An 11,249-nucleotide genomic window follows, 5' to 3' on the forward strand; every position below is an offset into this window, starting at 1 on the left:
AGAACTACTGACCCATCACCCTCCTGCCCTTCACCGCCAAAGTCTTGGAAAGAATCGTCAACACCCAGCTGACCACGTTCATCGAAGAAAACTGCATCCTGGACCCGTCCCAATCCGGCTTCCGGAGCAACCACAGCACAGAGACGGCCCTGATCGCCACCACTGATGAGATCCGCATGCTACTAGACCAGGGACACACCACAACCCTCATCCTCCTGGACCTTTCCGTAGCTTTCGACACCGTTTCACCCAGCACACTAACCACCAGACTCCACACCACCGGGATTCAGGGAAACGCCCTCAAATGGATCTGCTCCTTCCTCTCCGGAAGAACTCAGAAAATCAGACTCCCCCCTATCTCTCCGAACCGACAGACATCATCTACGGAGTTCCCCAGGGTTCCTCGCTGAGCCCCACCCTCTTCAACATCTACATGGCACCCCTCGCCAACATCGTCAGGAAACACGGACTTAAGATCATACCCTACGCTGACGACACTCAACTCATCCTCTCCCTCACCAGGAACTCAGAAGACACCAGACTCAGTTTCCAGGAGGGAATGAAGGACGTTGCATCGTGGATGAAGGACAGCTGCCTCAAACTCAACTCTGACAAAACCGTAGTCCTCATCTTCGGGACCAGCCCCTCCGCCTGGAGCAACGTATGATGGCCAGCAGCCCTCGGTCCGTCACCCACCCTTACGGACCATGCAAGAAACCTTGGCATAATCCTGGACTCCTCCCTCTCCATGAAGCGCCAAATCAACGTCGTCTCCTCCACCAGTTTCAATAGCCTCTGGTTCCTGCGTAGGACTTTCAAATGGATCCCCCCCAACTGCAGAAAGACGGTCACCCACGCCCTCATTGCTAGCAGGCTCGACTACGGAAACGCCCTCTACGCAGGAATCAATAAATCCCTGCTATGCAGACTCCAAACCATCCAGAACGCTGCCGCAAGGCTCATCTTAGGAACACCACACCACGAGCACATGACCCCGCACCTGCACAGACTCCACTGGCTCCCTGTCGAGAAGAGAGTCACTTACAAACTACTCACACACGCCTACAAATCACTCAACAACATCAGGCCCAAGTACCTCAACGACAGATTGAGTTTCCACTCACCAGTGAGGAACCTCCGCTCAGCCGACCTCGCCCTGGCAGAAGTCCCCCCCATCCGCCGTAGCAGATCCGGAGGCAGGGCCTTCTCCTACACCGCGGCCACGGCCTGGAGCTCTCTCCCGTTGGAAATACGACGTACACCAACCCTGCTGGCATTCAGGAGTGCACTCAAGACTTAGCTTTTTAACTGACCTGAGCTGCCCTACCCCCCACCCCTCAGCGCCTTGAGAACCTCACGGGTGAGTAGTGCGCTTTACCAACCACTGATTGATTGATTGATTGATTTTTGGTAGTAAACAATCTATGTGGGCCCACTCTTGGTGGCTTGAAATGCTTGGCCCATGCCCCTGTCCAGCTCCAGCAGCAAAGAATCTTGGTGTGATAGTTGACAGCTCTCTTTCTTTTGACCCCCATATCAACAGAACGGTCACTACTCCTTTTGGCATCACCAGGGTCTTAGGGAAGATCTTTCTGTGTCTTTCCTTTTCCTCTCAAAAGCAGGCAGTGGTTGCTCTGGTTCTCTCCTGATTGGACAATTGTAATGCCCGGTATCTGGACATCGATAAGGGGTCCATTCACAAACTGCAGCTTGTAATGAATGCAGCGGCCATACTTGTGATGGATCTTCCTAAATTTCACCCTGCTTCAGCATCCATTCGCAACCTAAACTGCCTTTCTCTAGGCCAGAGAATTTTATTCAAGGCCCTTTGCCTCGTCCACAAAGCTCTTCTTAGGCTCCAAAGGTATCAAAAGGCTTTTTCAACTGTATGTTCCTACAAAACAATTACTATCTACCACTAAAACCTGGCTGGTAGTTCCCAGTTTCAGGAGAGCCAGGTGTGGGGGGGGGAGCTTTCTCTGTTGCTGCCTCTAAGCTTTGGGATACTCTTCTGCTATTGATTTCTGGACAAGAGTATCATTCTCTTTTCCTTAAGGCCCTAAAGACTTGGCTCTTTACCACTTAATTGTTAGGTTCCCTTCTGTGCCTCCTGCAACCTCTGGCTCCATCTGCAGCGCATTGATGCCTTTGGGCAATGTTTGTGCTTTATAAGAACAATATTCATTCATTCAGAATGAACTATCTCCCAAAGTGAGAGTTTGTTTTTTAAAAACAAATAGCTAATAACCCCCAAACCCATAGAGTTTTTCCCTGTGTCTCGAGGTCATTAGTTTAATTGTTTGCCCAGGATCACACATTTTCCCTTTTGGTGGGAGACATGAAAAAGGACATCAGACAGTCCACCTTAAGTAGAGTGGGCAGTGTGATGTCTTAACTCTGTCAGTCAGGACTCTGGCAGGCTGTCAGGCTAAGCATTCCATTGATGCACCCAATGGGGGCACCACCAAACGGAAATCTGAAGGTCCATCCAGCTCTCAGTAGCACAGACGGATCAAGGGTTTGGCAGACGGGGTACTTCATCACATTTGCAATGGAGCACCATGTCAGCCAAACTCTAAATTAGGCCCTAAGTGTTATTGAGTGCTAAACAAATGAAACTCATATGTATTAAAAGTATCTCCATAATCACAGGTAAATTATCAACAAGGAATATCATTACAATGAACAAGGCATAAAAACCAAAGATTTTATATCACATATCCATAATATATTGGTCTATCAAAAATAAATTCTAGTTGACCTTGGCGTTATATTGTTAGCCTATTGTAATTCTTGATACTTATTACCTTCCTGCATAGCTGCTGCACAGCTGATTGTCTTCAAAATAGTGTCCCTTCTGGCTTATGTCTCCAAACATCTCTCTCCCTTCTCATTTTTTGTGGGGAGATGTTATACTGTATGCACCATAGCAACCCATAGCTGGTGGGAGTACCTTTCTCTCAGAACCCCAATTTGGACAAAGTAGAACAGTGTGCAGACACAATGCTTTAATTTTAAGTACCTGAAATATTAGATTATGTGTATATAAGGCTGGAGTATAGACGCCAGACACTAACAAGGACACTGGAGGTAGATAGTTTTACATCCAAGTTTAAGTTACTGGTGAGTGGTGTGGAAGGAGAAGGCATGGCAATGCCCACACACAGACAGATTATGATGAAATGTCCAATCAGGCAAAATGACTTAATCCTGCCCATGTAATGCAACTCCTGATACAACTTGTATTCAGTGAAAATAAACACAATTTGTGTTGACACATTTTGAGTCCTGTAGCAAAAATGAACATCAGGATTTAACATAAGGCACAGGAACACCATAGTAGGGGCCTGGCCAAGACAACATAGGGCTCTACCTTCAGTAGGCTGTTAGGCCCATTTGCCACATAAGGCCTTGTGCTGATTAATTTTATGTTGCTCAGGGTCACTAGATATTTGAAGAAAACAAAATGATAACAATCTTCCTTTGTAATTTATAGTAAGGTGTCTTGGTAGCTCGCCCTGTCATTATTAGCACATTTTGTATGTCATTACAATGTGTGGACAGTAGGGGAAGTGCAGCTGAGCAGGGTCTGGCAGCCAGTTCATATAATCAATTCAATAAGGTTTGGAATATTATCAAAACAGGGCTTGGGGAGTCACAGGATAAGATCATGTTTGTCAAACTGAGTGTCAGCAAAAAGCTAGAGTTGTTGTTATGTTGTGTTGTGTTATGTTATTTTATGTTGTTATGTTATGCTATATTTTGTTATGTTTATTTGTGTTATGTGTATTTGTACACTCTTTTACCTGGCAGCCTATCTTGGAGCAATAATGGCCTAGCATTGGACTAGCATAGGACCAGCCTAGTAGAACTAGTTGAAGAGCCACCTCTTCAATTTCTTGTGGAATTCAAGAATTGAAGAGGATACTCTGATGGCCCTCGGAAGGTCTTTGAAGCTTTAGGAGTGATGAAAGAGAAGAACTGAATGTCGGTTCTGATTTTGTGCATGCGTAGGATGTATGCAAGTAGGAGTTCTGCTGATGGGAGGTGTCTGGAGGTTATGTGGAGTCTGATACTGTTGTTGAGGTAGGCCAGGTCTTGGTAGTGTAGGGCTTTGAAGTTGTGAGTGAGGAGTCTGAACAGAGTTTCTTTTATATATAGGAAACTAGTGGAGCTCTCTGACATGAGGAGGAATATACATAAATGTGATAGGTCAAGTGCGATTCTACCTGCTGATTTTTGTATAGTTTGCGTCTCTTAGCCAGTTGTGTGCTGATTTCGGTGAATACAGTTTTCCCCTAGCCCAGTTTGCTTTTGATGAGTCCCTGGGTGATGGTTCTGCGGTGCTGGTGGGAAGCCATTTGAACAGCTTTCTCAGCATCTTCAGGATGTGGAAGTAGGAGGTGTATATGGCATTTACTTGGGCATTAATGAGAAGTTGACTCTATGCAAGTTACGCCCCCTATACACTTCTTAATCTCTGTCAGTTCACATCTCAATTGTGGTGTGTGACTCTCAAAACTTATCACACTGTCTTAGTCTTTAGCTTTGAACTTATTCTTTGGAGAATTAGAACTAACCTATTGCATCACAGAGTAGCTCATCAGGTGTCAGTTTCCCTCATTGGAACTCAGTCTCACTCTTCTGATGTGAGCTCATTCCTTGGAACACTGTCTCATGCTTTGGTTGTGAGCCCCTGTCCAAGAAGGGCTCTCCCATTCATTGGATGTAAGAGTCACTCTTTGGTTCAAAGTCTCAGTCATAGGGTGTGAGTCTCACTTTCTGGATTTCAGCTTTGCTTTTCATTCCTTGAAGCAGTAAATGATGCTTTGATTGTAAATCCCTTTCATTGAGCCACTGTCTCACTCATTTGGCATGACTTTTACTCATCGGAGCATACTCTCACTCACTGGCCATTATTCCCACTAATTATTATTATTAAAACTTATATAGCGCACAGCTACCCTGGGGCATCCCGGCGCTCTGAACAGTGCGTCAACCGTGGGATCAAGGAATAATAATAGCGACTCACAAGGGAAACAGATGTGTTTTCACCCCTCTGCGAAAACGCAGGGTACAAGTCTCAGTACGGAGTTTTAGGGGGAGGGAGTTCCAGAGCATTGCTGTCTGCACAGAGAATCGTCTCCCGCCCGTGCGTGATCTTTTTACTCTCGGGACCTGAAGGAGACACCTCTGGTCCGACCTCAGTGCTCTATTCGCTTTATAAGGCACTACCAAGCTCCTCAAAAGAGGAGGCCCACCGCCCTGGAGTGTTTTATGGGCGATGGACAGTGCCTTAAACTGTACTCTCTCCCGCACTGGTAACCAGTGCAGTGCTTTGAGAGCGGGTCTAGCGGATTCTGTTCGGGGGATACCCATAAGGAGTCTAGCTGCCGCGTTTTGCACCTGCTGCAGCTTATTAAAAGTCGATTCAGGGGCGCCTAGGAACAGACTGTTGCTGTAATCAAGGCGAGATGTTATCAAACCCTGAATCAGCAACTTCCTTGATGGAAAAGGAAGAAGCGGGAAGATTTTCCGCGCAGCCCGCAGCAGGGCAAAACAAACTCCCGCAGTTCTTTTAGCGTGGGTTCTGAGGGAAAGATCTTGCTCCAGCCAGACTCCCAGGCTCTTAATCTCCTCTTTCATGGTTGGAAAGTCACCCATACAGCTTGGCCAACATGACGGTGACAATAGCGGCGCTTTGTTTCCGAGCAGCATAATCTCTGTTTTAGAGCCATTCAGCTTCAAAGCCGAACTGCTCATCCAGGTGTGGACGTCCGCCAGACATGAGGACAACAAGTCAGGGTTCTCCACCAGTTGAGGAAGGGCGACCACCAGCTGAGTATCATCAGCATAGCTGATGATTTTGATGTTATACGGGGTCACCACATCCTCCAGGGGGGCCATATAGACATTAAATAATGTAGGGCTCAGGGACGAGCCCTGCGGCACCCCCCACTGGAGAGAAATAGATGGAGACTTGTTGCTTCCTTCCCAGACCTGATAGGAGCGATCTTCCAGGAATGAACTAAGCCATTTCAGGGCGACACCCGCCACACCCACCTTTGATAGCCGTTGGGTCAGCACCTGATGGTCAACGGTGTCGAATGCCGCACTCAGATCCAGGAGGATCACTGCCACTGATCCCCCTGAATCTAAGATACGCCTCGATTCCTCAACGACCGCCAGGAGGGCCGTGTCGGTGCCCTGGCCGGGACGGAAGCCGGTCTGCGAGTCTCGGAGCAGACCATTCGACTCAAGAAAGTTGGACAGTCGATGGTTAGCAAGTTTCTCGGCAATTTTGCTGAGACCTGGCAACAGAGAGATGGGCCTAAAATTGGCCAGCTCAGCCGTGTCAAGGTTAGATTTTTTTAGAAGAGCCTTGACCACAGCTTTTTTCCACGTGGGTGGCACCAAACCACGAGAGAAGGAGGCATTAATCAGGTTCGTGATGGGCCCAACCACAGCGACTGCCGCTTGTTTTAGAATTTTAAAAGGGACAGAGTCCGTGGGAGAACCGCTTTTTATGGAAACTATAGCTTTTAGTGTTTCACTTTCTGAGACTGGGCCAAACGTGTCAAGGAAGAAAGGACACTCTCTTATCCTCGTAGGGAGAGGTTCTTCTTGCATCCCATGAGGTATAACACTCTGGGGTAGAGAGTCGAGTATCTTTACAATTTTGGTGTGGAAAAAATTAGCCAACTCCTTACACCTCTCAGGGTCATGGGTGACTGCTGGCTCAGGAACTTTTAGCAGTTCTTGCACCACCTTGAAGGTCTCCCTGGAGGAGTTTGAGGCAAGTTGTATTCGCTCCTCAAAAAATTGTGCTTTTGCCAGGCGGAGGGCCGCTTTATAGGCTCTCATCGCTGTCCAATAGTCCTTACGCCTGGCCGCATCAAATTTCTTCCTCCAGGCCCTTTCCAGTCTCTTGCATCCTTTCTTAAGCCGGCGGAGCTCAGCTGTGAACCACGGGGCGGAGCCCACTCGTTTCTCCCTCTTCTGTATGGTTTTCACCGGTATGAAGCCATCAAGCGAGGCAACCAACCATCGGTTGAGGTCAGCATCTCCTTTAATCGGGTCTGCCTCAAATACGGGTTGCGAGTTTGCCAGGGCCTGAGTCCAGTCACCAATCGGTAGTCTGGACCATATACGGTCCACCACCACCTCTTGAGATGTCGGTTTTGGGGGCAGATTGATTTGCCATTCCATCGGCACTAAGGAGTGATCTGACCATGGAAGCGGAAGAGCTGGTCTGGCCCTCAACCGAGGGATGTTCGAAAATACCGGATCCAGCAAGTGGCCCTTCACATGGGTGGCTCCTGTGTTGACTAACCGGAGCTCACAAGCAGATAAATCTCCTTTGAGGTCTGCCGCGATCATATCCGCAGTATCCTCAAAGTGCAGGTTCAGGTCCCCTAGCACGATAAAGGAAGATGTGGATGTTGCCAAGAGTGTTACCGTTTCCATCACCGAGCTTACAAAATTACCGACCTTACCAGGGGGTCGGTAAATCAACAGGCCCGCCAATGTGATCGTTGGTGATACCTGTATGGAAAAGTGGCAACTCTCACAATCTGCCACCAAGCCCCTCCAGACCCTACACTTAAGGTTATCGCGGTAGATAACCGCAAGTCCGCCCCCTCGTCCCTCAGATCTATCCAAATGACCAATAAGGTAACTTGGGGGTAGGGCAAGTACCATGTCTGCATCAGAACTGGGAGTAATCCACGTTTCCGTCAGAAATAAGATGTCTAGTTCATGCTCTTGAATAAGCATGTTAATTTCTACGGCATGACGTGGAAGTGACCTGCAATTAAGCAGGCCCCATAGTAAGGTACTTGTGTCTGGAGGGGGGTGAAGCACTACGTCCGATCCTCGTCGAGGAGGTATCCGCACACCTAAATTGCCAACAGGATGAATTTCCGGGGAATTAATGCGTAGTGCAAGTAACTCATCTCGTGAATAGATGATACGCGGTGGTGGGAAATTTGACAGAGTGCCATGCCCTAAGCCCGTCTGAGCCCGGACGAGCCCAGACGGGCAGGACTCTGGCTGGACTCCGGCGTGAGTCCGGCGACTCCGCTGCGCTTCGTCATAGCGAGCTTTAAGTAGGGCGTGGAGTCCGGTCTGCGAAGCTAGTGCGCTGGCCGAGTATCACCACGAGGAGCCCCTGCCTCACCCAAGATGGCGGACGCCGTTCTAAAGTGTGTTCCAGAGAGCTAAGTGAGTCCGCTCCCAACAGCGGTGCTTATTATCTTTTATGTGGGGGTAAGCGCTATGTGTCAGGTCCCAAAACAGTATTTACAGCCTAAAAACGAAATACTATTAAAAAGCGCAAAGCGCTGCAAAAAAAAGAAACCTAAAGTTTTAAAAGCGCGAGAGCACTGACAAATGTAATGCAAGCGCGTCAAAGTCTTCCTGGAGCGCGGTTCGAGTGCCTTAGTTCAAGGCAGAGCGAACCTAGAAGCTCACCTTAAGTAGGGCGTGGAGTCCGGTCTGCGAAGCTAGTGCGCTGGCCGAGTATCACCACGAGGAGCCCCTGCCTCACCCAAGATGGCGGACGCCGTTCTAAAGTGTGTTCCAGAGAGCTAAGTGAGTCCGCTCCCAACAGCGGTGCTTATTATCTTTTATGTGGGGGTAAGCGCTATGTGTCAGGTCCCAAAACAGTATTTACAGCCTAAAAACGAAATACTATTAAAAAGCGCAAAGCGCTGCAAAAAAAAGAAACCTAAAGTTTTAAAAGCGCGAGAGCACTGACAAATGTAATGCAAGCGCGTCAAAGTCTTCCTGGAGCGCGGTTCGAGTGCCTTAGTTCTAATTGGAGTATAGTCTTGCTCATTAGCTGTTTCTTTTACTCCTTGGAGTGCATAATCTAAGCCAATAAGCTCTCTGTATTCATTTATTTTTTCAGTTGTTATTCCATTGTTTCTAGTGCTCTACAATAGCGCATTGACATTATGTATGCGATTGCGCGCGAAAGCGTGCTCGCGGTTTGCAAAATTCGCTAACTTTCGCGAACTTTCAAGAGATTGCGGATGTTTTTTTTTTTGAGAGTTTGCAAGATGTTTTTCACCGCGGCTTCGAATTTTTGTGACTTCGGGAAAGCAAGCCGTTCAAATCTCCCGCCAGATGTCAGCTGCGCGTGGCATCCACGTATTCGCTATTGTTAACTCTCACGATATGTGATCGCGGGCCCTTATGACGTATTCGCGTTCTCAAAGTCTCGCAGTGCAAGATGGCGGGACTCCATGACGTACTCGTGGTCGAAAAGTCTCACGCGATCACGCCATGACGTACTCGCGGTTGAAAAGTCTCGCATGATCACGCAGCAAGATCGAAAATGGCGCAGCGCACGCAAACCGGGAGGAAAACAACTCGGCGAACTCAGAATCACAGTAAGTCAACGCCACCCGCGCAAGATTGTATTTTTGAAGAGCGACCAAGCAAAAAAAATTCGCCAACTCGTGAATTTTGAATTTTGGGGCAATTTCGCGGGATTTGCAGACCGCGAAATTGCCAAAAATTCACAAATTCAGCGAGTGGAACGAATTTTCAGCCGATGCTTAATTGACATATTACGCATCATGGCTTTTTTCCCAGGCTTCAAAACGCAGTCTGGTTATATACCAACAGTAAGCGTTTAATCAGCTCTTACCTGGGTGGCTATTGTAGAGATGAACTGAGAGTGGTCATATTTCCAGCCATGCTGGCAAGTCTGAATCACAGAGCTGTTGGGTGGTCCCCAAGTAAAGTTGGTGGGTTGTCCCCAGGTGGAGTTCTCCAGCAGGTGCCACTGGGGGTCTCTGAACATCTTGCAGGAGCTGAAGGTGCCATCAGGCAGCCTGGGGATGCTGATGAGGAGCAGCTCTTCCTCTGTGAGGTTCCCTAACACATCCTTGTTTTGGAAGGCACATCGGTGGGGAGGCACCACCGCCAGAAAGTTGGTCAGCAAGAAGTGTGCAGACAGAGTGGCCCGGTGAATGAATAAGAGAACCAAAATGAAAATCTGGAACTTTCCAAAGCCTCCAGCTTCTTGTAGAAGTTCCTCAAGCTTCATCCTGAACTGGAGAGTGGTGAATGTTCAGGGAACTTTATCTCCACCAGCAAACCACTGTAAGCAGAGGATGGGAAATGGTATGTTATTTGCATTTTTAAACCACACTGTCACTAGACGAATATGTCTGGTGCAGAAATTATGTAAGACCACCCTTTAAAGATCAAAATGTGAAAGTCATTCATCACAAGTACACATAAAAAAACAGTGTTTGATGGATGGAGGGGTAAGGGGTCACAAGCAGGAAGTGCCACATAAGAAGCATGAGAGAAGAGCAGAAAGATAGAGCTGCCCATAGATGGAGGAAGTGTGTGGTTGAGGAGGGGTTCCAGTAGTAGGTGTGGCTTTGGATCAGCTGCTGGAAAGGGATCTACATAATTCTTACCAACCATCATTCCCATACTTTTCCTAGTAAAACACTTACCAATTATGTGGTTGGGCCAACCACCTGCAACAGGAAAGGCCCTAGAACACAACAAAGGAACATCAATAGTTTTGCTTTTGTTTTCACTCCTTCTGACAATGTGGGTAGGGGGTACTTGTGGTATTTGTTCTCTGAGCTTAGGAAGTGCTGAGTCAAACCTTCCAATCTGAGATATTTCTGAAAACTAGATAGCCAGGAAAATCTAGGTGGTGTAACTTCAAACATGAAACTTTAGAAGAACCTAACTTTTTCCTCATATTTCTGTAGGGGAGCGTTTTGGATCTGAGTGGATCCCCAACATTTCTACCACACAGCCTTGCTAAACTTATCTCAATAAAAAGAGCCCCATTGTGTGGCTGGGGCTTTACCCAAGGAACCAATCAAAACGTGTACCTTGTGAAGCCAATGTGGTGTCAATGAGGTCTTCATATGGTTACAGTTAGGGTCTAGATATATTGCTCAGATGGCACACAGTAGGGTAGAAAAATGGTGGTGGCGCAGACAGCAGATACGCTCTGCAAAGGAGAAATATACTAAGGAAGATAGGTATTATGGCAGAGGCAGACACTGTTGATGGCATGCAGAGTGCAGGAGAGTCACAGATTGCTTGGGAAAGGAGACATATGCAAGGCATGAAGAGGGCAAGGCAGGCAAGGAGAGGAAGGCAGGAAGGTCACAGGGAGAGCACAGAGACTGCAGAGTGAGAGTGGGACAGTTATGCTACTCAAAAGCCACAGACACAGGGTAGGGAAAAAAGCAAGGGAAACAAAC

At 47.7% G+C, this 11,249-nt stretch overlaps 1 protein-coding gene across 1 annotated transcript in view; it reads right to left on the reverse strand.

The window, feature by feature from the left end:
• The window catches only part of LOC144762175 (solute carrier family 22 member 7-like), a 133,737-nt gene extending 123,680 nt beyond the window's left edge, over positions 1-10,057 (reverse strand). Inside the window, exon 1 of the mRNA XM_078647334.1 lies at positions 9,656-10,057. Coding sequence (XP_078503460.1) covers positions 9,656-10,057 — 402 coding nt within the window. The remainder of the gene's footprint in view (positions 1-9,655) is intronic.
• Between the last annotated feature and the right edge of the window lie 1,192 nt (positions 10,058-11,249).

Source organism: Lissotriton helveticus, chromosome 6, assembly GCF_964261635.1.
Source record: "Lissotriton helveticus chromosome 6, aLisHel1.1, whole genome shotgun sequence".
NCBI lineage: Eukaryota > Metazoa > Chordata > Amphibia > Caudata > Salamandridae > Lissotriton > Lissotriton helveticus.